The 26,955-nt window shown below is 37.4% G+C and overlaps 1 protein-coding gene across 1 annotated transcript in view; it reads right to left on the bottom strand.

Annotated features, from left to right (window-relative positions):
* MYBPC3 (myosin binding protein C3) overlaps positions 1 to 26,955 on the bottom strand; it is a 56,525-nt gene that overhangs the window by 10,934 nt on the left and 18,636 nt on the right. The window contains exons 11-28 of the mRNA XM_032188057.1: positions 24,229 to 24,252; positions 23,308 to 23,474; positions 22,484 to 22,616; positions 22,248 to 22,250; positions 21,677 to 21,801; positions 20,968 to 21,073; positions 16,535 to 16,701; positions 15,983 to 16,148; positions 14,933 to 15,039; positions 14,576 to 14,605; positions 14,281 to 14,417; positions 12,629 to 12,706; positions 11,205 to 11,364; positions 9,639 to 9,743; positions 7,789 to 7,977; positions 5,649 to 5,783; positions 4,259 to 4,426; positions 2,708 to 2,796 (exon numbers count right to left, since the gene is read on the bottom strand). Of these exons, the coding sequence (XP_032043948.1) occupies positions 2,708 to 2,796; positions 4,259 to 4,426; positions 5,649 to 5,783; positions 7,789 to 7,977; positions 9,639 to 9,743; positions 11,205 to 11,364; positions 12,629 to 12,706; positions 14,281 to 14,417; positions 14,576 to 14,605; positions 14,933 to 15,039; positions 15,983 to 16,148; positions 16,535 to 16,701; positions 20,968 to 21,073; positions 21,677 to 21,801; positions 22,248 to 22,250; positions 22,484 to 22,616; positions 23,308 to 23,474; positions 24,229 to 24,252 (2,089 nt within the window). The remainder of the gene's footprint in view (positions 1 to 2,707; positions 2,797 to 4,258; positions 4,427 to 5,648; positions 5,784 to 7,788; positions 7,978 to 9,638; positions 9,744 to 11,204; positions 11,365 to 12,628; positions 12,707 to 14,280; positions 14,418 to 14,575; positions 14,606 to 14,932; positions 15,040 to 15,982; positions 16,149 to 16,534; positions 16,702 to 20,967; positions 21,074 to 21,676; positions 21,802 to 22,247; positions 22,251 to 22,483; positions 22,617 to 23,307; positions 23,475 to 24,228; positions 24,253 to 26,955) is intronic.

Below are 26,955 nucleotides of genomic sequence, written 5' to 3'. Positions count from 1 at the left end.
AGGAATGGCAAATTTATGTGCTTTTAGGTGTTTATATTTACACATACATGATAGACAAGGATATTGCTGAGTAATACTGTGACTCTTACCCACTAGCAGCATGTAATAACTCCCACCTTTCTAATGCACTCAACAGAAAAATACATTGATAAATAATAATGTTGTACATGTCTTTCTCTGCACATTCTTATCTAAAGATTTGAATAGGTTTGCAAATAGAGTTTAGCTCGTGATACCTTGGCAAAATATGTAATAGAAACTCAGTCTTAAATGACAAAGTAGTGACCACAGAAGCCAGACAATTTTGACAGGTTGCACAAAAATTGTAAATAATAGAAGACTAAGCTACTCCTTGGCTAGATAGTATTCTTCCTGCTTGTGTTCAGTGCCTCGTGGTTTCAGAGCAATTCCGGTATTTCTGTATTTACTACTATATCCTCTTTGCAATTTAAAGGTTGCAATAATATCTATTTAGGGCCTTTTTCCTCGGTAAAAATGGTCAGTAACTAAAACTTTTTTCAAAATAGAGACAAATGTTCTTTTTGCATTGCTTTTTTTTTTTTTTTTTTTTTTTTTTTTTTTTTTTAAAGATGCTCAGTTTTAAGTACTCTTAAGAAGCTTTTAAGATATTAAGAATTGCTTAAGAAGAGCTACAAATTTATTTCAGTTGTTCTTGAATTCAAATCCTCTGGTTTTGCTCTCTGGCTAAAAATTTAGTGTTGATGGATAGGTGTTAGAATTTTTTGTCAGCCTTACCTTTTTAGGAGACAGAAGTTTATACCACTGCATGATTTGTCTGTCAATCAGCCACTGAAATAACTTTTGAATTACTTGGATTATTTCAGCTAAATCTGGCAGCGGACTAGAAATCTCTTCAGATTAATGTATTACAGCTTTGTGAAAACTGATGACAGGGTGGTGAACAGAAAGCTCAGTGTCCCCACTGAGGAAAAGTCAGGGAAGACTTTGTCTTTATGTATTTTGTTTGGCAACAGCTGAATGATCAGTCAAGGTAAGTGAAGCCCTGGATTAGTTGCAGCGTGTGCTTTCTCTGGCCCAGGGAATTGAGGACATGTCAGCTGGGCCAATTTAGGGAAGGAGGGCAAAGAACTGTCAGTTCCTATTGCAATGAGGCTGTCCTAAGCGAGAGGGTTATTATGCTAGGAAGTTCCAGGTATAGGGGACATCAGACACAAATGGATAAACCCATAAACTGTATCACTTCCTCTGCTTAGGGAACAGCTTGTCAATTTTGTGTAAGTTCAGACTTCAGCTCAGCCATTAAGGCAGTAAAAATACCAGTTTAATTATTTTTCATAAATTCCAAAATATTTATGTAACTGAAAAATATATGTAAAATGTTGAACTTTGCATGTGGCTAAACCTCAGTGAAGGGGATGTTTTAGCAATTTTGGAGGTAACTAACATGAAAGGAAAAAATAAACATGATAATGTCAAAGCAGTGCAAGCATGCAATTCAAAGCAGTTACTCCATGTGCTGGTTTGCAACTGTTTACTGATTAGATATATCTCTGTGCAAAAGCAACTCCTCATGTAACCCAGTAACCACAAAGCAAATTACTTGTGATATTTTATATAGATTTTGGTCATATATATCTTTTTTTCTCTGCTGATACTTTCCAAACAAATGAATGTAATGTGAATGTATGTCTCCCTTGCTGAAGAAATCTTTGTCATACCTCTAGCACTTTTTACAACAGAATTTCAAAACTCTTTGATAATAATAGTGATTAAGTTATCATAAAGATCCATCGTGGACAGCAAAGAAATTTTATTTTTTTCAAATTATGACTGAGGAATAGACTAAATGATACATTGACTATTACAGCGGATCTCTCTCTGAACTGCAGTTTATCTGCAGTTTATAATTTCTGTTCTCGTGTCTCACTCAGAAGACCTTTTACTTTTGTACATTAATTCTTGTGCTTTATTGAGACTATAGCACCCAAAAAAATGCACGTGGTGTTTTATGAATAGCCGTTAAAATTGCTCATACAGCTGTAGAAAAAACAGACAGGGTAGCTGGGTAGGCTTGTCCTAGGTGAGTCTGTGTGAATATATCAGCAATTTTGTGCCTGCCATAACAACATGTAGCTACTCTTGACAATACTTGCCATGCTATGCCTTTTTTTTTTATTTTTAACACCCTGAGCTCATGTATATTAATACCTTATTATTAAGAAAACCTAAGGTATTCTTATTGTACACACAGATTCTGTATATGGCTAGTTGTCATATTCTATTTGCATACAAACTCAGTTTTCTGTAATCAGATTTACAGAAATGAATTTACACACTTTTGTCTAAGAAATGGACCAGTAATATAATATACCCTGGCTTCAGAAGTGTAGTTGCTTGCATTTTTTATTTTTATTTTTTTGAGTGTGTGTGTATTTTTTTGCGTGTAAGATGTATCCTATGGTCAATTAACAAGAAAAGGCTGTAGAGTTAGAGCAGTTACCTTCTTCACCAAAAGGAGGGTTTTTGGAAGAAACTGGGACAGTAAGAAAAACTGACTGAAACCAGAGTTTTTTGTTTTGTTTCTAATGTTTGGGAGATTTTTTTTTAATCACCAGCCATATTTTGTTTAATACTTTCCAATGAGTGAAGCAGCAGGAACTCACATAAGGGAAACTACTTTATGATAATGATAAATAGCTATGACAAACTAGAAGCCAGTACTTACCTGAAAAGGGATCACAATATTGATTGTCTCACCCACTTTCTTCACCAGAGTCTGTCTGAGATGGCGTGGCAGCCAGATTTTAGGGCGCTCTGCAGTTAAGCATTAGTAATATGTTAAATCTTGGGCTTTAGATTACTTGAAATATTACTTACAGGACAAATAAGGCAAAACACTATAGAGGAGGGACTTGGATACATGTAAGCGTAAGAAAATTGTGCAAAGACTGTTTATACAGTTGTGGAGCAGATTATGCTCTGAGCACTTTCAAATGCATTTGGCTACCAGATACAATTCTAGTAGCAATGCACAGGTTGCATTGACAGCAGGACTTCTGAAACTGTGTTGCATTCAGAATGGTAGATTTGGCTGACTTCTGTTGGATATAAGCCGTCTGTGAGGGCTTCGTTTCTTTGGAGTTCAGTTCAGTAGAATCACAGAACGGTTTCAGTTAGAAGGGACCTTAAATTTCAGCTAGTTCCAACCCTGCTGCCATGGGCCAGGACACCTGCCCCTAAATCAGGTCGCTCAAAGCTTCGTTGGGCAGGTTGGGTATCCTATTCCAAAACAGGACTGAGGACAGGACTCTTGGAGTGAAAGAGCAACTACAGACAATGATTAATCTATTGCTCTGTTGTTACTACAGCTCTTTGCAAGGTGTCATTTGGGGATGTTTGTGAACTTAGAAAGTAGAGCAAAAAAAAAATTTCCTGTACCTCTCTATAGTCAATCCATTATAGTTCTTTTTTGAAATTGAAGGAGTGGAGTAACAGGGCAGCAACTTACTTTTCACTAACATTAGGACCTTAGCTCTTGTTCTTTCTTCCATTCCCTGCTTTCCTCTACCTCACTGGAAAGCTTTCTGTGTTCTCCCCGTGTCCCTTGTTCTTGTCACAGTCATTTATAGAAAGAATTTATTAACCTACAGTTAGGGTATATGTCATCATATCCATTTGATTTTGAGATGCATTACAACTCTCATTTACACTGAGTTGTTTTACTGTTAGTGAGACTCTGGCAGACACTTTGTGCGAGTAAAGGTTGAGGGATACACTGTTAGCAGCTCATGTTATCTTTTGGAGAGCAGCCAAATGAATTATAATCTACTGCTATTGGGTGATAAACAGAGTGTTAATAAATAATCTAGGACAATCAGGTGCAGATGACTGCTTTTATGTTAAGAGGTCTCTTGCCCCGGTCCATGCAGTCATTTTGCAGTAGTATAACAGCTTTTCCAGCAGAGCCCTAAATATTAAAAAATGTGCCACTTAGATGCAGACAATGCCATTATTGGTATGAGGTGAAACACACATAGTTTGAAAGGACGAAGTAGGATTTTGTTTTAAAAGCTGCACTTCAGAAATAGAAGACCCAGACAGTAAGGTAATGTTCTCAGAAGATATTTGTCTTGTAGTCAGACTGAAAGAGCTGTTTGGATGTTACCCTCAGAAGAAGGCACGGGCTTGTCAGTCCCAGTTTTCTGCACTGTGTACACGATGAGGTATTTGACCAGAGGAAATAGATGAGTGAGATTTATTCAATCTAGGTACTCACGCAGGATCTCTTGAACAGTAATGGGCTCCTTGATTATTGCTGCTCCGCTCTCACCAGCCAAGTTTATAGCCTTTATACGGAAATGAAGTTTGTCCCCTGTCACCAGGTCTTTAATCAGTGCAGATGTACGCTCAGTTAGGCCAGGAAGAGCTGGAATCCATTCTGTAGCTGCAAGTACAGGATTTTCATATTGTAATAAGATCTTATTTTTCCAAACTGTTGCCTTGTCTACAATTGAAAGTTAATTTGTATTAAGGTAAAATGAATGTAACGTGCAATACCATGCTTAAAATGGAATAAATTAATCTGGGGAAGAACTCTTGATCTAGAAGATGTATTTACACATGCACTTCAGGAATGCATACACTTTTTACTCAAAATAGTTAGGGGTACAGGAATCATCTTTGGGTGCTTTCTTTGACATTCTGTTTTATGGAGCTTAGACCGCTGGCGCTTCTCTACATTTATTTTCTGTAGCAAAAGATTGGGGGGGGATTGTGGAAGCATTTTTAGCTAGAAAGCAAAGCCTCAATTTCATTTTTTTCTTGAAATGTATCTTCTGTGGGTATCCAGACAGAATGGTGAGAGCCGTATATACTGAAAACAGTAATAGAGCTCATAACTTTTGGAATTTATTCTTACTTTCTTGTTTGATGTGGTAGAACAGAGTTCCTAGGGCCTCCTTAGTTACTCTAACAGCACAGAAGTACTACTGATAAAATTATTCTTCTGTGACAGTGACTTAGGGGTTCTAGTAATTTCATGACAATGTCACTAAAGACTAGAAATGAGTTCTGGATAAATTATACCCTGTAAAAACCCTAGTCTAGGTCATATGACAAGTTTAGCGTCAGAGAAAATCCCATGGCTGAAATGATTATTTGATTTTATAACATAAAGGTTATATACAATAACATTTGCATCATATACAAAAACAATAAGCATCACAGTAAGTCAAATGTTGTAGATATGGCGCAGCTATTCTTACTATGAGACCACGAGCATTAAATGAGATGAGGTAGCAGTTACTTGCAACTTTGACTGATATTCTTACAGTCATGGTATTATATTGTTTTTTGGAGAATACACAATTTTTGAATACTACAAAAGTGTAACAGTGACTATAGAACAGCACTGGTATTTTTTAATACTTTCCTCTATTGACATTTATGATTGTGAATATGAGGTTATGGTTGACGTGACTGTCATGGTTTGACTGTCATGTCGGAATAAAGCTGGTGATGGATGGCAAGGATGTTAGTCATAGATTGGAGTTCAAATTTAGAGATACTGGATATGGTTATTTATTGTGATATTTCAGTGAAACTGTTGCAACTGTAGTATGATAATAATGTTCAGTTGCTGCTGCCTAGTACTTGTGCTTACTTACATCCCTCTTTGCAGTATTCCACAATGTAGCCATCTAATCCCCCGGCTCCGATCCGTTCAGGGGGTCTCCACTTCAAGGCAACGGTGCTGTCAGAGACATCTTCCACTGTAAAGTGGGTTGGTTCACTTGGAGGAGCTGTAAGGAAATATGGAGAAGTAAATTCTGAGAAATGGCAGTATAACTGAGAATTCAAAGGCTGTAGAATTTGTGATTAGTATTTATATTAGATATAGAATTATATATCATTGTCAGTTTTAATAAAATGGATTTAGCTGAAGTTCAGTTGTAAAATGTAATACCTGATACTTCATTTTAATAGAAGTGTGCCAGAAGATTCCTATATTAGGGGGTTTGAGGGAGGTGGGTGGAAGATAAGAGGGTAAGACAGTAGTTCCTATTCACATATGCTCCCTTAATATGTAAAAGCCAATGAAAAAAGAAGTTGTAGGCGAGTGAGACAGCAGAAGTCTGCAGAAAAATTTTAAAATAAAAAATACATACAATTTGTATGCTGTATTTACACCCTGTTTGTAGATAGACAAAATTGTTAGTGGCTAAATTTGATGTAATGCATTTTCCTCAAACAGTGAAGAAAATGTCTACAAGTTTTGACTCCGTTTACTGAAACACTAATTCTATTTGGCTCGTTTGTAATGGAGACATATCAGAGAGAAATATTTTGGGGCTGAAAAATTTTCACTTCAGTTACATATAGCTATTTCATATCTTTTCAGAACAGGAGTCTCATGGCTCTTTTTAAATCCATAGTTTAGGAAGACCATTAGCTAGATTCAGTCTTCTTAAGCACAACTCCTGTCTACTAATCAAAAAGGAAACAAACAAGAAAAGCCTTAACTGAAAAATCCCAAATTGTGAATACGCATAAATGCTACTGTAAAATAGAAAAGATAACATGTTCAAAATTACATTTGGAATTACTGGAATGTAATATTATGCGTAACATAAAAGCAATAATGTTAAAGAAATATATGTTTGATATACTCTGTATGTGTATATATTTACATTCTAAACTGGATAGCTTTTGAATATAATTAAGAGATTTTACATATGAAATATTTCTAATATGTAATATATAAAGTAAGTTAAATACAGCTTTATAAATTATGGAACTGATTGAAATTGATCTTAGTTCCTGATGTTATTACAAAAAATACATCATCCACTTTCCTTTCTATAGCTATGTCAAAATTTTTCATATTCAAATGGAATCAAGAACAGTGAACTGCATATGAGACAAAAGCAGTTGGGAGCATACCCAATCACACAGTACGCGAACAAAACCCCAAACCTCTTAAGCAGTAAGTGAGAACATTATCCTTAATCAAGAAAAAATCCCTTGGACCTTTTTTTTCCGTAGCTCCGCCTGATGGTTTTCGTTTGCCCTCTTTTGCTGCAGACCAGCTGTTTTGTGTTTGAAATCCACAATTAAGAGACCCTTCTTTCAGTTCATCCGCTACTTCTGACCCCTTCACTGCATCATCTGCTTTTACGTTATCTCCTTCAGCAGGTTGTCCCCCTTCACTGATACTTGTAGATGTAGCAACTCTAGTCATATTAATCTCCAACTAATTGTAATTTTGTGGCTCCTTGCTCCAAAGCTCTTAGCAGACAGGCTTCCTGAGGACTCTCTGCTCCAGCTCAGAGACTGCAGGAGATACTGTACTGCTGTGATGGGAAGGATTATTTATAGGAAATCATTCCTTAAATATTTTTTTAATCAGCTATCCTTTTAGCTGTGGAGAGGCCAGGATTAATGGAGTGCTTGGTGGGATACAGTGATATTTGCACCCATAAGGCAATGGGGGAAACTGAGAGGGACAGGGAAATTTCTGTCAATTAGTTCTCCTCCTTTCCAGATCCAGCTTGACTCTCACACTTCTAATTATAACAACTAAAAATTCATCAGCAATTTCATGAAACTGGAACCTCTGTGCTTCGCAGGAAGGGGAATGAGAGACAGAGAAGAGGAAGATGACGAGATGAGAAAGGAAAAGGCTGATTAAATATAGTATAACCTTTCCTAACATGTTCTTTTTGGGCATAAGGACAGTTGAAGAGGTGAAAATTGCCCTGTTCTTGGTTATGTGCTAGAAACAATACGGAGTGGGGTAGAACTCACCAATTGGCATGAAGGGTTGTGAGGCAGGGCTTGGCCGGGACATGCCAATAGAATTCACAGCATAAATCCGCATCTCGTAAACGACTCCTTCAATCATTCGCTTGGCTTCATAGGTTAGCTCTTTTAAAAGGTCAAAGTTCAGTCTCATCCATCGGTAGCTCTTCTTCTTCTTTCTCTCTAAAATATAGCCTGGAAGGATATCTCTTATGACGTAAAGGAACTGCAAATTATGATTTCACATGCAGGAAACAAGAAAAGCACCTTTTTCTCTATGACATAAAGAGCCAAATGTGATCCAAAATTACTGCATCTGAGTTCTGTGAGGCTTCCGTATTTTCCACAACTCTCCTCTTGTATTACTTTCTATCTGACACTCTTACCCAAACAATTATACTTATTGAGCCCCATAAAAGGTGCGTAACAGTGAAGGTGGGGTGTGAGTTTCTTTTCTATATCTGCTAGATACAAATAATAAAGGCTGTGGTAGAATGCCTATATCTGTAACAGTATAAAGACAGACAAGAATGCACACATCTTTTTCTCTGGTCTTTGAATTTGCTACTGCAACTTTTTTTTAATGGATGGTGCTGCTTCTTGGCTTTCATTCAGGTATTTTAGCCTAGCTCAATCATTAGCACAGTCTTATGCTAATTGCTAATTATGCTAATTGCATGAGACTACTTCCTCAGGTAGTGCTAAGAATTGCTGGTGGAACGTTAACAAAATCATTCCTTTGACAGTGAAAACAAACCAAATAACTTTATGAAATGTATATCCTGACAACTATACAAACCAAAGTCATGGGCTTTGCCCAGTCAAGGGCAGGGGGGTTGGTTGTGGTAACATGACAGCTATTGCTATGTATCTTTGCACCAAATACTTTGAATTCTTGCTTGTTTCCTCTCAAACAACAGACTGGCCCAGTAGTACCTTTTTTATACCTCCATAGGTAACTTCTATTGAATTAAATGAGGCATGAGTGAATGCGGTCAAAATATTCAAAAGCAAATACAAACTCCCCTCTTCCAAGTATTGTACAAGGGATTAAACGAATTGTAGAACATTTCTAACTCTGGCACCTCCATGGGACTTCCATGGAGGTTTCAGTGTATTTTTTAAAAAGAAACTGAAATTCCAATGATCTTTATTAAACAAATTCCTAGATTTGGTGTCTAGAGGATTTTTTTTTTTTCTAAAATTAGCTGAGATCCTGCCTTACTTCCTTTTCCTTCTGAGGGTCACAGGGAGTTCTATCTGACAAACACCGTGCTCTGCAGAGAACTTACCATGGTATGGGTGATACTCTTGCTTGCTTCAGCTTGTTCCCTGTATCACGTGATTATTTTGGCCTCAAGTTTTAGTGCAGATTTTAAAGTCATTAAAGAGTTTGAAATATGTTTTGTGACTCATGGTGTGTGGTTGTATATGAAGGAGAATTATGAACTAGCTTTCTAAAAAGAAATAAAATGTATTGCATGAGTGCTTGAGATTGCAGAGGTCTGGAGTTGATGTCTGACATGACCACGGCTCTGTTTTGTTATTCCTAAGCAAGGTCAAAGGCATGTATACTGACCTAAAATTTCTGTCTTGAATGGGAATACCTAGTTTTAGCATCTTCTGCTTTGCTAACTTGCTGAAATATTTCTTGGATTCAAATAGCACAGGCAGGGGGCACCCTCTCCCTAATATTGAAGGGCCAGAATTGACTTATTTGAAAATTTGCTACTTTAATGTCTGAGGGTCAGCCTTCCTAGAGTGAATACACTTATGAAATCCTTTGGCATCGTTGTAAGGGAGCAGCAATAATATAGGTGATGCTGCTGGCAACTTTGTTTTTCAGCACTTCTTACCAAGCACTGGTTGCCCACCATCGTATTTAGGTGGTTGCCATTGCACAGTGCAGTAATCTTCTCCAATGTTGCTGATCTTGGGAGCTTCTGGAGGGTCAGGAACATCTGAAGAAAACGTGAAAACGAATGGGGGTTGTTACTGTTACACTTATTGTCCACAAATCAATGAAATAATTTTCTTTATTTTTTTATTTTTTTTTCTGTATATCATACATATACATAAATCTTAAAAAAAATCAGACATCCTGAGGAATTTCCTAGTAGTAGTAGTAGTATTTATCATGGACTTATAAAGGCCATGATAGAAATTTGTCAGATTACAACAGTAGATACAACATAGAATGCATGGTCTTAATCCAGAGTGAATTCTACTTTTTGATGCTTCCAGGTTAGTTTGGTTTTCTTTTAAATACTGTTTAATTATTCAGCTATCTTGTTCTTTCCAGACATCATCACGTTTTTGCAAAACGCAAGGTTTTGGGTAATCAGCTGTGTGCTAGCTGTGATAAATTGCATCTAGTCATCCACGACTGACATAGATTTATGCTATGAACCAGGAAAAAGAAAACAGACAGAACCCACTTCTTAGTGGGAAGCAGCATTGGTATTTCCTTCTCTGGTATGTAGCGAAATCTCTTGTAGACAGAGGATGCCTCCTGCCTTTATTTTGTTCATAAAGAAATAAAATTGCTCATTTGTTGGCTCTTCTACCTCAAACCACTGGACAGAACTCTGCTAGGTGTTTTAGCAAACAGCTTCACCAGTCCTCCACTCAAATGAGAACCAGCAATCCAAACCTAGTAGTAGTTTGTTCTCAATCCTGTAACAATAGACTTGCTCCAGGGTTTCTTACTCTGTCTAGAATAAACTTTGTCTAGAGTATAACAGCTGCGTGTCTCATATATTTTGTTATTTTGGAGATATAAAAGATGAAAAGCAGTTAATTCTAACTTTTAATACTACAGATGAAAATAATTCCAGTTTATCAATTCAAAATTTGCTTATAACCTGAGCATTTGTCATATACATGGTAGGGTAAAAACAAGTTAAACATGAGAAAATTGATAAAAATTACTGACTCAAAAGCATATTTCCCCCAGCTCTTCTGTGACTCACAGTGTCAGTCTGTTTATCTTGTATCTGATACGCTGCCTCTCTTTATGCCATTAGCCGCTTACTATGTACAGAAGGAAGTCATCTTTGTTTAAAAATGGAAAACACAAAAAAATGACAGGAAGTTTTTCTCATCTCATACTAGCCTGAAGGGTGTTCCTTAGAAGGGAATGTCATCTATAAAATGTTAGGATCATTTGAAACTAGAAACATATAAAAAGTAAACATGTGGATTTCTACTGGGAGTTGTTCGCTTTCCTTTTCACAAGGCAGGCAACTACCTATGAAAAATACTTCTGCCAAATTTTGTAATTGAAAGTATTCCTGCCTTTATGATCATTTTCTGTCTATTTTTAAAGCTTAAACTCGGAACCTGCGTCAATTTCAGAGTTGAATGAGTTTCAGTGAACTCAATACACTTTCATGCTCTGGTTATTTCCTTCCTTCACTTACCAATAACTTTGACTGTGATATCAGCCTTGTCTTCGCCCACTGGATTCTTAACTATAACTCTGTATACTCCCTCATCCTCCTTTTCAGCTCCTTCAATGATGAAGACACAGTGGTCTTCATGCTTCTCCACGCGAACTCTGCCTTCAGACTCAAACAGAAGCTGTGGACATTGAAAGTAACAGGAAAAGTCAATGCGAGTTGTGCCAGAGACAGCCTAATGAGCCTGTATGTAAGCTGGTGGAAAGCTTCATTTTGAATATTATCAATATTATTCAAAAGCTATGAATATTTTTTTCTCCACATTTGGATGGAGAAAAGAGAAAATACCGACTAAATGGCATGCATAAAGCAAGTAATTTAGAGAAAAATTGGTTCTGAAAGTCCCCAGGTTGTTATGATTCATTGCTAGTTTCACACACCCGGCACTACAGATTCCTAATTGGGATAACTACTAGTATCAATGTAAAGTTTCATGGATAACAGTTGTGTAGATTGTAAATTCAAAGGGGATTACAAATTCAATTCAAATACTAGGGCAAACACTTCTGTTCAACAATATCTGGCATCAGATAACAGATTTGATCAATTTCCTTCTAAAAAAGGTACTGTATTCCTTTGTTAATGGCATCAATGTGATTTCTGTCACTCAAGAATGTGATATGGGATAACTTTCTACTCTTCTTTTGACTGTGAGGTCTAAACATAACCACAGGAACTTTGCTGTGCATTTGTAACGTGCTCTACTCTTTATGTGCCCACATATCTTCAGACTTGGAAGAAGCATTACAAAGCATTTGTGCCCGTCCACTGACTAGCACAGCAGAATCCTAACCCTGAGAAAGGTGCCCTGAGAAAGGTGTATTGTTGCATAGCAAATGTAAAATCTTTTGTATCTACCAAAATCAAAAAGTTGTCTATTACAAAAAAAGGAAAGTTGTTGGAAAATAAGTCTTCTTTTGACTGTTTTGTACATACTTTGCTTACTCTTTTGACTCATTCTCATCTTTCTTTGTGTCTTGTAAGATTTTGTCTTAGTTTTCTTCCTCTAGATATTATTGAAGCTTAGAGTTTAGTGGGGGAAACAACAACAACAAAAAAAAGGTGGGGGATAAACGTTCATAAATACATCGAAGTGAGTTTTAAACAGCTTCTTTGATTGCTTGTAATCCAGCCACCATGTAACGGTGATTAGAAAGAGATTTCCTTGATCAATACCTTACTTGAAATTCACTCTCCAGATCTGTTTTGCCTGTTCAAAGTCATTGGTAATCGCTGTTGTGAGGCAGGATGTTGGGCTTGCTGTGCTATTTGCTTCACCAGTTTTAAAATCTACTGACTTGAATTTTATTTTTGTCTGAATAGGACCATTTAAATGGAAAACACTAAGCATATTTATGTGTCCGCAAAAATAATAAGGAACTTACCTTACTATCAGTGTTTAAATCACTGCTGTTTTCTGAGGGAGTCATGGAGTCATCATTGCTTCGAAACAGATCAGTTTTCTAGATAAACAAAGAAACCACAGAAAGCTGAATTTTCTGAGCAGAACACTAAAGCTGTTTCTGCAAGTCAGAAGAGTCCATAGGTGGGCTGGGGTGCTTGAACATGGAGGTGTGAGAAAAGTGAAGAGCAAAGTGAGAGCAAAAAGTGCTGGGAAGGAAACAACAGATATGAAAGTAAAAAGCAGAAATGGAAATAGATGTATCGGACTGTAGTGAATTAAAGGAAAGATAAGTCAGCAAAACTGAATCTACAGCTTCATAAACAAAGGTGCATTCCTGCAGTAGAACAGTAACTGCTTCTGAGTCTGTGTGCATCCTGTGGTAACAATTATTTTGTATAGCTACATAAATAAGGTTTACCTTTTTCTGTAATGATGGGATAGTAAGTCAATATAAATGTTTTAATGGTCAGAAACATAGTCAGATCTGTAACATACAGAAAGCAACGTATTCTGAAGCTTTGGTATTGTTTATTTTGGATTTCAGTAGTTAGTATATGCTATGCATCCTTCAAATCAAACTTGTTTCCTTTTACTCGTGTTGAGACCTCAAACCTTGGAAATAATAAGTTGTAGGGTTTGAAATGTTTGTATGAGACGGTCAGAAAAACTGCTTCTGGTTCCTTAAGAAGAGATGAATGGCTTTTTTGTTAGGTTCCATACTAATTCTGCATTGCAGAAAGAAATCCTAAATGTTACTAAATATGTCCACCTGAACAAAGAATGCTGCAAAGTTGTGAAGAAATGAGTCTGGGAAAATGAATATAATTGGCAATATTATTTTCTCTATATCTACTTACTTTTGTGCTACCTATGGAAAGTGTAATGATGCTGTAGAATCTTATGCAAATTATGTCTGTTTTGTGCTCGTTATAGCTCAAGAGCACACAGATGGTGAGGGGTGTGGATGTTCAGAGATAGCCAGGAAGGAAGCTCGCTTAGACACTTTTGTGTCTAGGTTCTAATTTTTTTCTTTGATGTTTTGCAAGTGCTCTGATTAGGCAAATAGCTAGTGTCCTCTCTTTTCATTATACCAAATACAGCTTTACCCCACTGATCAGCTGAGAACACATCTTCTTCACAAACTGTAGAAGAATTATTGAGAAAGATGGTAAAAAGAAACTGCCACCTCCAGAACTTGTCCGTACTATCAAGTGAGATCATGGGGGTGACTGATCATCAATTTCTTTTTCTCTGAGGTATCAGAAGAATAAACTTAGATGGTATCCGACCACCTGCATGTATGTATGTCTACTCATATAGATACAGTCCCTACCTTTGGAAGGAAAAAAAAAGTCACATTCATAAAAGCTCAAGTTCAAAAGGCAAGTTCATAAAAAAAACACAGTTCAAGGTGACTCCTACAAAAACAGATAAATCCCAGTGAACTACATTGCAGCTATTTAATTTTTCTTCTTGAGTTAAAAAATAAATAATTAAAAAATACTTTACAATTTAAAAATAATTAAAAATAATTTTAAATAAGAATTTTTAATCACAGACAGATTTGAGAAAGAAAATAAATTTACTGGTGTGACATTCTTGCCTCAGCTATTGTGTCAGATTACACATTACCTTGTTCACTTTCTGCCAGATGACAGTGGGTGTTGGATCTCCTGATATGGGAACATCCAATCTCAGTTTGTTCCCAGCCACCACGACAATAGTGTCAGGGGACTGGCCCAGACAGTCAAGGTGGATTTTGGGAGGCTCTATAGCAAAGGCAAAGAAATAAGTTTAAAATATGGTTTGAGTGTTCTGTATGAAAAAGAGGTGACTACTTATGTCAACTCCTCATTAAAAATGAAGATACAGTTTCCTTTGCTATTGAAAACATGTTTACTTGCATATAAATAATGAATATTCTTACCTTCTCTTGGTACAAAATCAATCTTGACCTCTGGAAAAAAAAGAGGTGGGGAGAGTTAGGATAAATAGATCTGAAAACCAAAATTTCATATAATTTGCATTCAAAAAGTAATCTAAAACTTATTAATCATTAAATCCTCTTAAGGAATGTACATCTGTAGATTAATGCAATAAACTGGAAAACAGGCTCTGTAAAACGATGTAGCAATGATAGCAAAATAACGGGCAAAAGCAACGTAATGCACCCGTCTTGAGGTATCTGGAAAGAGATTCTCCATAGTCTTTCCTGGTATGACCAGGATTAGTTCCATCCTTTTATCCCTGTGGAAATCCCATTGTATATTCTAATACAACTTACCCAAAAACTGAAGCTTGGCAGAAAGGTTGTAAGCAAATCCCTGAGGGATGAATGAATAGTCAGCCTCGTCACCTGGCGTAACGTCCTCAATAGTGAGCTTATGGATTCTGGAAACATGAACAAATATGGTCCACTCCCTTACCTTACCATTCCAGGAGAAACAAGGCTATTTCAAGAGATGAGGTGCAGGCTATAGGATTTTAACAAACAGCACTATTTATTCTCCGCTTTCCCTAACATCAAGTCAACATCCTCTAGGGCTATAGGCTGCTCTGCTTCCAGCATTTGAGTAAATCCATCTCAGCATGATGTCTGTGAGTGGATTTTTCTTGTCAAGGTTAATGTATAGTCTACTCTGAAGAGATGAAGCTGTTTCTCTGCTTCTGTTAGTCTGGTCATTTACCCTTAAAAAGGACAATTGTAGCACTGCTGACATACTTAATTTGATCAGACTGTAAATACAGTAAACTGTGTAAAAAACAAGATAAACATTGATCTTCCATCTTTTTATTACTGTAAATTCAACACAGCGTAGAGAAAGGGAGTACCAAGGAAGAATTTACCTAACATGTAGTACTCATGTATCTTAGGAAGTTTCCTGGTCTTGATTGCCAGTAAGAGTTAGGGTATTAAGAAACTTGAGCATGGAACGGTGCAATGGTTAATATTTATATATGAATCAGTAGTTTTTCTGAAGGGTCTTATACATAAATGCTATATTAATCTGTCTCAACACTACCGTTAATTTTAAAGTTACCAAAAACATGTTTTCTAGATATTTTGAATACCAGCAAAACATGAAATCCAAATGAAAACTGAAAACAAATTCTGCTGATGCTCCACTGATTCCATACATGCAAAATGCCAGATCACATACCAAAGCAAGCCTGTGACTATGTGCTGATTGTGGATGAGAAGATTTTAACTTTCTCATTTTAGCTGGAGCCAGGACAAAGTCTTGCTTTATATTCCTGTCCCCCTGAGATAATAATTCCTGTGGGTTGTAACGTAATATCCAAACTTGTACATGCTTTCGGAAACAAGACTAACCTGCCAATGTGGGAGATCTTTATCCTTTCATCTGGTACCACCTCCTTGCCATTTTTCAACCAGATTCCTTTCACATTTTCATCAGAAACTTCACACTTGAAGACAGCCTGGTCACGTGCCTTCACTGTCAGGTCCGCAATGCTCTGATAAACTTCCAGCTTTTTCTCTGATATTGCGAGAATAGTCAGTACACAAATCGACAAATCAGAATAGATCTGTTAATAAACACTTGGTGTGGCTTTACTGAGTAGAAAAGGCTAGGGCTGAGTAAGCTGTTTGTGGAAAGGTGAAATATGAAGGAAAATCCACAGCATGCAGGGCTTTAATAAGACTGATAGCTAAGCCCCTGTTACTATCAGGGTATCCATTACATCCGGCACACAGGTCTGAGTTCTCCTTGAGGCCTCTGTTATCAAACCTAATGCCACCTATGAAATATTCTTTTTCCCTGGCACAAGGATGATGCACTATCCCTCTGCGCTATCCCGGAGAAGGTTACCTTCAGCCTGTTTTCATGTTTTCAGATTCTCCTTTTTCATTACCTATGCTTACCTTGTACAATTAGTTCAGCGACTGATACCCCACCGTTGGTTTTCACGGTATAGTGTCCACTGTCCTCCTTGGTTGACTCATTAATAATTAGATACTGCTTTTTTCCATCTTTCTTAAATCGGTATTTGAATGTTTCTTCCCGTGTCAGCTCAACTCCATCCTTCTCCCTGCAATGCCAAATGATGTTATTTTTCATGGGTGGAAGAGATAAGTAAGAGTCAGCTCAGTGTTACTAGAGATTGAAGGACACAACCCCAATCTTACTAGCATTTCAAGTTAACAAAAGCGAGACTATTTCACAAATGCTAGCAGAACCAGAACTGCTAGGGACCTGAATCTTACTAGCTTGACCACTAATTTTTACTGCATATTTCACTTTTGGTTCAAGGTTGTTCTTTTACAAGGATTTTCTTGATTGTTATTACTTATATACTGTAGATACACATGACACTATAATACATATTGTAGAAGATACAGGGACAAAGAAATACCAGCAGTGAAGGTACTATCTTGCCATAAGGTAATAAGGACTTGATGAATGATGACTTAAAAGTCTTAATTTTCCTGACTTGAATTGCAGTCATTATAATTTCATGGTTTGTGGGCATCAGTAAAAGAAGAAAAATTTAGAATGGATTTAAATGAAAATGTATTTTGGATTTTTTAGTCCTTTCTATTCAAGGATGCCATGGTATATTTAAGACATTACTAAATTAAGCTTCACCATGCAGCCTGAGAGGAAATTTAATTATTGTAATTTCCAATCATCATGAAAGGAAGCGAGCAGAGAGGATTCAAGCTGTTTAGTCAAGGTCACACAAAAATATGTAAGACTTTTTATAGCTTTCCTGTCCCTAATCCTAAAGAACATAAACAAGATCCAAGAAAATAACTTAGAATTTCTTCAGCTTGACCTCCTTTCGTAGCCTGTTATATTTTTTATCATTAGAATGTATTTATATTATCTGAATACCACTGCAGTTTGTAAACTTTTTTTTTTTCTATTTGATATTCATGTGAAAAAAAGTAGAAAAAATTGAATGCTTCTAGAAAAGTAAGAGGTTGCTTTCTATCTAATGTTGTTTCCCTTGTTTGTTGCTGGTGACTATGCAACTTAACCAAGGGCCTTACAGGCTAGGAAATGGCAGTGCTGTTTAGGGACTCATTAGAATGCTCTATTTCTAATCTCAGAGTAGATACATGCAAAGAAACCCTTTGCCTATGTCAGAGTCTGCTGATGTAAATCACAGATTAAAGCTTTAAGCAGAGACACGCATCCTAGTTTGTGATTTAGATGTACCTGCTGCAAGTTCATTTCAAAATACCTACAGTTTATCCCCTCCTAACTGTTCTTTAGAGTACAGCTTATTGGAATTTACAGTGGGATTAGAAAAACCCTGGCCTAGTGTCCAAATCACAGGGCTACAACAATAGTGAGGGAGGAAGCAGAACACTTGCAACACCACATGAAACACAATGCTTAGTGGTACGCCAGGATAATGTTTCCTCTGCTTGCTGAGTGGCAGGAGTCTGATGTCAGGTGCAAGATGTTCTCCTAGCTGATGCTCTCGTGTATGCACTTAGTTCTGGAGCAACTGCTACAATGCAATGCACAAACCTTTGTTGAATTGCTGCGAATGGGCTATAATCTAGAAATTCAACATGCTGCTGTGACAAAAACAGGCACACACACATGCCATGGCTACTGTTCCAAAGATGAACTTCTAATTTATTTTGGTGATGTATTTTGACATATGGATTGTCAACGATATTTCAATATTCTCTTCAGCCCGTGGTTAAGAAAGAGATCTCTTGAAGTCTTGTCTAAATAATGAAAATAGACTATTTGCAATGAGCAGTGTCTTAAAACCTGCTTAAAAGGAATAGTATATTTATCTTTTGTTTGATTTAGTGACTATCAGTTTGCTGATGAGTATGAGCAGAGTGTTTGCAGATGGGTGTACTGACAAATAGGGTAATGATAAAATTATAAACTGCAAAAGAGACCTCCCAGGCATCGCCTGACTTAAAATACTGTACTACTGTGGCAAAAAGGGAAAAACTTTTTATGTAAAGTAATATTATAGCCCCTCCCTTGGTAACTAGAGCAGTGAAGCAGAAACATCAACTGACACTAAATTGTAAGAAGAGGATTTTATAGAACCCTAGAAGTGTTAGATTAAGGACCAGTCTAGGTCATCTGATCCAAACTCACAAATATCAGTGACATAGGAACTGCGTAGTAGTGGGGACACATGGATTTATTGTTACATTGCTATAGTTTGTTTTCATTTGAAGTTGTCTGGAACTGTATCATTTGGATGATACATCCAGCATTCAGAGATGGAAAAACCAAGTCAAAACTACATATTTTATTAAATCTTTTTCTTCAATAATTGTATTATTTCCAAGGCCATCTGAAGCTTAGAAATGACTATTCCTTAGTACTGTGTAAGGATAACATGAGATCTTTCTAGGTGATTGAGAGGACAGTCTTTCCTGATAACTACGTAGAGACCCACATGATGAGTTCTCCAAGCCCTAGTCCGATGGTCACGCTTAGGAGGCTGGAGGCCTTATCTGGCTTGTGCAAGTCACATATTTGCTTCTTTTCATGTGCTTGTGACTTCATCTCCTAGGTTTAAAGGGTGCAAGATCTGTAACAGGTGCCTTTAGCTAGTGCCTGTTACTTAGCTTAAACTGTAGAGCATTTCACCTAAAGGACATAAAACCAGAACTGTTTCTCCATACCATATTTCACGTTTTTCCTGGACATTTCTTTCCTGTGCCTCTGTTGCCAAAGAGCACTGACGGAGTCTCCCATAAAAACAGTTATGTTTTGTAGATGTGTGTAGTGTAAATATCTAGCTGCTCAGTTTTCTGTTGCTATGCATTGAAGAGTTTCTCTGACCACTTGCTGCATTTCAGGCAGAGACAGCTGCCGTTTTGCCCTTGTCACAGCAAATGCCCATCCCACAGATAACAGCTCTGCAAGATGTATGGGAGTCGTTCAAAGGCATAGGATCAAAGTGTGGCAGCTGCAATGTGCCCTGAGAGGGACAGATATGGTTGTCCCCATCTCTTGTGACCAGGCATCTGTAAGCAGTTCCTGAACAATAGCATGTGTGTGCCTGTGCATGTGGTTTTAATAGTGTAATGCATATGCTCTACCAGCTCTTGGGCTCTATTTAAATTCTCAGTTCCTTCCTTGGGGAGAGCAGATGAGTGATAGCACTTTCCAAGAATGTAATGGGCATTGTGGGATCAGTTGATAACCATGTGCCTGAAGCTGTTAACAAGCACAAGAGAATTTCATCTGGTAGAGAAATGAAGTGAGAACAGTGTGCCTAAGGCCTGGTATGTGAGCACTGCCTGCTGTGCCTGCCCAGGCAGTGTGAACCTTCCAGCTTCCCCTCAGCTGGAATGCCCAACAAAATGGGCTCTATGGGCACAATGTTTGTCATCTTAATCCCACTAGCTGCATATACATAATGACTGGCTTTGCAGGATCACCACAACACATATGTTAAAATAAGTCAATGGCCTTCCCTCTGTCTCAGCAGAGGCTGACTTTTTGCTTAAGGAAAAGAAAATCTCACTGCAATTGAGAAGAGTGGAGCTCATCACAATGTGGATCTGATTAGTCAATGTAATAGTTACACGTTGCTGTCAAGCATTTAGAAAACTTTAATGTTAACGGCTCAGTTGAGTCAGTAGCATCCTGTAGCCGCAGAACAAGAAATCCTAGAGACACTTATAAAATAGAATCATAGAATCATAGAATCATAGAATATCCTGAGTTGGAAGGGACCCTTAAGGATCATCAAGTCCAACTCTCGACACCGCACAGGTCTACCCAAAAGTTCAGACCATGTGCCTAAGTTCACAGTCCAATCTCTTCTTAAATTCAGACAGGCTCGGTGCAGTGACCACTTCCCTGGGGAGCCTGTTCCAGTGTGCAACCACCCTCTCTGTGAAGAACCCCCTCCTGACGTCCAGCCTAAATTTCCCCTGCCTCAGCTTAACCCCGTTCCCGCGGGTCCTGTCACTAGTGTTAATGGAGAAAAGGTCTCCTGCCTCTTGACAACCCCTTACGAGGAAGTTGTAGACTGCGATGAGGTCTCCCCTCAGCCTCCTCTTCTCCAGGCTGAACAGGCCCAGTGACCTCAGCCGTTCTACATTGATATTCAAATATCTACATTGCATCTGTTTTCTGTAATGTTCTGGCCTCTCAGTTTCTACTCAATATTTGATATATAGAAGGAGGATAAATACTTTTTTTCTGAAAGCACTGATGTAGGATGCCTTCATCCTTTTTAGTCCACAGCTCTTCTCCACAAACACTGGTTCTAGAATGTCCCATGGAGGAATATGGCCTGTTTCTTATTTGCTGTTTTTTGTTTGTTTGTTTATTTCCTTTTCTATTCCCTTACCATTTTACAGTAGCTCCTTCCTCAGACACTTCACACTCAAACTCCACTCTTTCTCCAACCATCACCATCTGGTCCTCCAGTGGGTGAGTGATCAGGATTGGAGGCTCTGGAAATGAAGAGGCCTTTATTGAAACAATATTCTGAAAGACTGAATGTCAGCAGTAGGTCTCAGTCAGCACTCTACAGGAGGAGCCCCTGACAAAATACATGGTGATGCTCTCTGAGTTGGAACTTAAGATTTACTATGCTGGATCGTATTACCAATGTTATCAGATGACCTTTTGGTATTTACTTCATGAGACAGAATACAAACATAAGATTAATCAGTTTTCACATATATTCCAAAATTCTTAGACAGAGGCATTATTTTTCTGTACTACTTGATCTGCTTGTAAAGCTTGAGGTACTTATTTATCTTGAACAGAATCTAATTTCTAAAGTAAGTTTCTAGCTCTATTGTTGGGAAACACAGCACTTTCCAAATGAGAATTAATAACTATTACTGAGCTATTTTCCTGTGCTTTCTCAGTTGCAGCTATAGGGAAAAGCTGTCTTCCTTTAACTGTAAGAAAAATACCTACTTTGATAGATCTCAGATTTTGTTCATATGTTGGAGAATTTGCTTTGAGATAACTAATTTGAGATTAAATAAGGATTTAACTAATTTGATGCTAAATGTTAGGGGGTAGATCTTGCTGCCATTGCTCACCTTTTACAAATAATTCTGTGAAGCTCTTCTCCTCACCTACCACACATTCATATGCTGCATCGTCAGCCAGAGAGCAGTGGTTTATGGTCAGGATTCTTTTATTCCCAACAGCTTCAAAAATATATCTGAAAAGAGAATCTAAGTGTAATTATCTGAGACTCCCTCCTTTGGACCCAGTCTTCCCCTGCCAGGCAGAGAAGAAAGCTCCCCGCTTCTTTTCTGACATCAGTGGCAAGGTTTGTTAAGATTCAACCCCTGAATCGCTGTTCTAGTGCAGTGGGCAGAAACAGTGTTTTGAAAACAAGCACAGGGGATTATGGAGATCTCTTCATACTAAACTGGGGCATACAAACCCCTGTGGATGGTGTTGGAATGCTGGTGACTGTAAATGCCTTTCTAACACAGACACAAGCCTGACTACTTACCATTACAATTCCTCTTAAAGGTTCCAGCACCAAATCACTGAAATTTTGGTTTTACAAGCACGCTGCAGCAAAGTATATCCCATGTAAGAAAGAATTTTGAACCCTGGATATATACATAAACAACAGAGCATAATCAGAGGACTTACTTGCTAAGAAGGTAGGTGTGAGCATCCCATTCCACATGTAGATATACAGAGCACAGGGAAGAAAAAGAAACAGCCATGAGAACAGTAAACTGGCCACAACTCAATGTGCTATGTAGATTCTTTCATAGTTCCTATTTCTCCCTATTTTATTTGTTTCTTTCTAAGTATAGCTAGCTTTTCTACTTTGTCCATGCTTCAGGCCGTTCTGTGTTTAATTTCTCATACTTCTAGTTTACCTGCCGCTCACTTGGATCTCCTGTCCGTTCTTCAGCCATTTCACGTCAGCATCTGGATTGGCGACTTCAACCATTAATTTAATCTTTTGTCCTTTGTCCACTTGGTAAGCTGGATCCAATTTCTTGAGGAATGCTGTGACAAAGAATGAGTTGTAAAAAGAGTATCTTAATTTTATTCTTTTTGTTTTCTTTCTTTCCTTTTTTTTTTTTTCTTTTTCTTGACATTCTCTGTCGAGAAAATAAGTCTTCATTCTGTTTCCTCTTGTTTAATGCCATTTTAAACCTTGTCCACTTTCTCCATCCCTGTTTGCATTTTTACCATTTCTTTTTGTCTGTTCTTCATCCCATGCTGTCTTATGTTATTCATTAACATAGAACGAAAGGCTTGTGATATTAACTAAAATGAGTGAAGTAGAATATTCTAAATCAGACATAAATATGTACTTCAACACATCCTAAATACAGTTACAGCTAAGTGTGACCACAGGAAAATTATATTTATCTTCTCAGTACTAATGAAAGGCAATTTATCTTCTCTGCTTCTGACTTTTAATACAAATTAGTTAAAAGTAGGTAATTTATACTTGACAGGACTAAAAGAGGCTCAAGAATCCCAAATGCATCATGCTTGAAGTGTTTTTAAGAAACCTTTATAATGGAAATGAAATGTAAATATCATGCAAAAATTGGAAAAGGAAACTGTATCACACTCATACTTCCCATGCTCTTGTGTCTGGCTGCTGTCCAGTTGATGTTAACATTTGAAGAACTCCCAAACAAGAATATACACACAAATGTATTTGGAAGAAATAGAGCTTTCCAACCTGTACTTTTTTTCTCTTCCTTCTTTATGCGTTTGAGGCGTTTCAGCATCCCACGCAAATCTGTGATACCATACTGAAAAGCGATTTTCTCATATTCAGAAGGCGGAGCTTTCCTCAGGATTTCCCAGACATCTACATCAGGTTGTGATTCAGTTTTTCCATCACCTCTGCAGGAAGATATTAGAATATCTGAATGGCACTACTGAGAGAATTTTAAAACAGCCATAGACTTGGCAAGCTATGTATAGTTTTGATGAAAGCATTTATTAATAAAGAATTTAGCAGTCTAACTTTTTACTATATTATTGCCCAAAATAATGAAATTAAACAGCAGAGTAGTTTTACTCAAATTTATATATACGATAATTAAAATCCAAACACTGTTCTAAAGGATTTACTATCTCATAGCCAAAGCTACAAAATTGTAACTTCCCTTAACAATAGGGGACAATAACAAATCTAAACACAGGGGGATGTACTGTCCTGTGATGATCATATGCAAAACATGGCAAAGCAAGGAACAGAACTGATATCTTGAGCATACTTTAAAAACAAGGTAGTTGTATTATGTTAACAAGGAACGATTCCTTTTCTACTCAGGACATTTTCCCTGCATGCTCAAATGAATCACAGATTACTAAAATATGTATCATCATTTATAAAGGCAGTTGTTGGCTTTAGTCATCTATGAAACATAAAGGCACTTACACTGATGAGTATTAGCAAATGAGACAATATTTACAATGAATGACTTATTTTATGGTTTAACCAGAGATCTAGTTATTTCAGAAGAATTAATGTTTGCTTTAGCAAAACCAAGCGAAAATTCAGGTGTCTGGCTTTGGGAAAGGCATTCTCTTCCCATCATCATGTTTTAAGTTAAAAGTTCACAAACTGAGAAAGAAATTGGTGTAATCTTACCGATTTACAGAGCGCAAGAAGCTGCTGAACTCAAGAACGATGCACAGAAGCGTTTGGAAAAGCATGCAGCATCCCAATAGGCAAGAAAGAGGGCATCATGTGTTAATACAAGAGAGCCATGAATGTCATCTTCACCTTTAGCAGAATAAGCCTGTGCTTCAGTAGCAGGGAAATGAAGGAACTCGTGCAAAAGCTCTGAAATAAGCTTAAGAAAAATGCTGTTCCCTAGTAAAATCAATCTCACACAGTTTGTACAGTTCCACTCGGCAATCTAAATGATAAGTGCAATGACTTCTACTTGTTCCTAATTATGACAGATGGATTTACACTGAAATAAGTAGCTTTACTTAGCCCTGTCTTCTTGGAGTTGTTGCCTGTCACTGCTTGCATTTTGATAAACAGTAAGGATAAAAGAAGTAACATTTTCTTAAAACTTTCTGTAGTTTACCTAAACTTCCTGTGGTTACTGTTTCTGTTATCACCAAGACCAAGCAAACTTCCAGTGCAGCAGAACACTCTAATATAATGAAGTCGTGTACAGTGGGAAACCCCAATACAGAGATCACTTATGCAGCAGGCAGTGCAAAGAAGAGTGGAGGGTTATAGTGTGTGTTTTCATTTTTTTTTTCAGGAAAAGAACAGTCCCATTAGTCTGTGAGAAATACTGTTACTTAAAAAAGCATGGCAGTAGTCAGTCTAGACAGCAGGTGTAACCAAATATTTGTAGCACTCCTGTGATTTCCCCTAAAGGGCTTGTTTATAACGAGAGTTATGTTTATTAAAGTACTCTGGATTTCCAGCATCGTTGTAGCTCTTGAAGAGGAGGAAACCCCCAGTGAATGCAAGTTGAAATACGGCATGCAATATCTCCTATCTTTGGAGTGGCATAGCACTCACTAAGCACTAAGCCCTCATTCACTAGCACTCACTGGATTGATAGGTGTATCTGAAGTTTGGACTCTTTGCAGTAAGTGCAGTCTACTGAGTATTTGCTTTGTCATAGCAGTGCATCAACATTACCCACAAATTTAATCCAAATTGCTCTTCTCTATCTAACATTTAGTTCAGGAATACACATAGTCTGTCATTCTGCAAGGCAGAAGGCAGGACAAATGAACTGATTTGTCAACTGAATTGTCAGATAGACCAAGATCTTTTAACATAACCAGTTTTTGGGCAAGTTGCTCTGATCATACCAATGAACATTAGAATATTTCCAAATACATATGAATTGGAATAGATATATATGTACATAAAAGTAAGAATATATAATATTTCCAGTAAAATCTGTAGTAGCACAATTAACGTTCTGCAGGGCAAATTGTATCTCAAAAGAAAATATAAAATCATAGGAGATAAGAAAGGCGTAACAGGTTCAGATATTCTCATTTTCCCTCAGTCCTTATATAAATATTGTTGGTCTCTCCGTCTATCTGCCTACTTATGTGCTCATCTATATACACCCCTTTACCTGAAAATTTGTGGGTATCGTTATTCATGATATTTTCTAAAGTGTTTTGTGTGAGCTATTTTTAAATACATCATGAGTTAAATCTTCCAATTTGGAAGCAATTCCACAGCCTATTATATCTCACAATTGAGAAGACTTCCTGAATTTTTGTTTTAGCTTTTCCATTAGTCAGTGTCATCCCATTTTTAGATCTGGCAATACCATTTCAGTGCTGTTTCAATGCTGTTTCCATGCAAGCAGAAATAAAATAAATTTGAGCCCTTATGCTCAGAATGTAGTTTCTTCCTCCTACGTACTGGTATTTTCTAGTTACGCGAAAAAGCTTTAAGTCACGTGTACATAACAAAATGGTACTAAAAGTTAAAGGTTATCATTCTTACAGTGTTGAATTCAGTTCTGAAACAGAAGAAAAGCTTACTATGCCTCTAAGAAAAAGTTTCCCTATCCCATTAGTCCTTTTCACCATGTTATATTTGCTAAAACATTTGTTTTGATTACATAAAGCCACAGTGAGACTGTACTCTTCCACTGCCAACAGGAACTAAGCAACGTATGAGAGCTTGGACTCATGGAGTTTCTCCCACCCTTACACTACTCTCCGTGACGCTGGGGATCCTTATCCAGAGTGATCACCTCATAGGTTAAATATGCACTTGGGGGCATTAAGATGCAGCTTAGTGAATCTGCTGTAAATGGAATATGCAGCTGATATGTTTTAAACATGTGTGGAGGGGTTAAAAATAGTTTTGTACATCCCAGAGATGGTTCCTTCCTATCCCATTACTGTCAACTGATTGGGCCCTGTCAGCTGTCACCTCCTTCAAGGTCTCCGCTAACTTTCCCATGTAATAGTTCTGTGACAGCTGTTCCCTTCCTCTTCCCAATGACCTCTCCTTGGCCCATGACATCTGTATGTCAACACCAGTTAATTAAATTACAGCAATAGGAGATACAGTATTAAATGAAGGTGTTTCTATTACAGCGGGAATGTTCATTATCTCTGGATTGAGGGCACTTGTAAATTAGGTGGGACAAAGCAAAAGTGGTGAAAGAATAATCTTCCATTCTGTTTGAATCAACATAGCTCTTGAGAGTTCCTCAGCATGAGGTCCTTTTTTTCTGTCCTATTCTAATGAGAAATGCTTTAATTCCACAGTAAGTTTTTATGCCTTCCAGTTCTCATTAGTATAGGCGTGGTCTTCAGTCCATGCTGAAGTCACAGGAAAAAGCTTGTAAGTCACATGTACATAACAAAA

The sequence above is a fragment of the Aythya fuligula genome, chromosome 5 (genome assembly GCF_009819795.1).
Source record: "Aythya fuligula isolate bAytFul2 chromosome 5, bAytFul2.pri, whole genome shotgun sequence".
NCBI classification, from domain to species: Eukaryota; Metazoa; Chordata; class Aves; order Anseriformes; family Anatidae; genus Aythya; species Aythya fuligula.
Note: the sequence above shows the minus strand (reverse complement) of the source record. Positions and strands in the feature narration are given on the sequence as shown.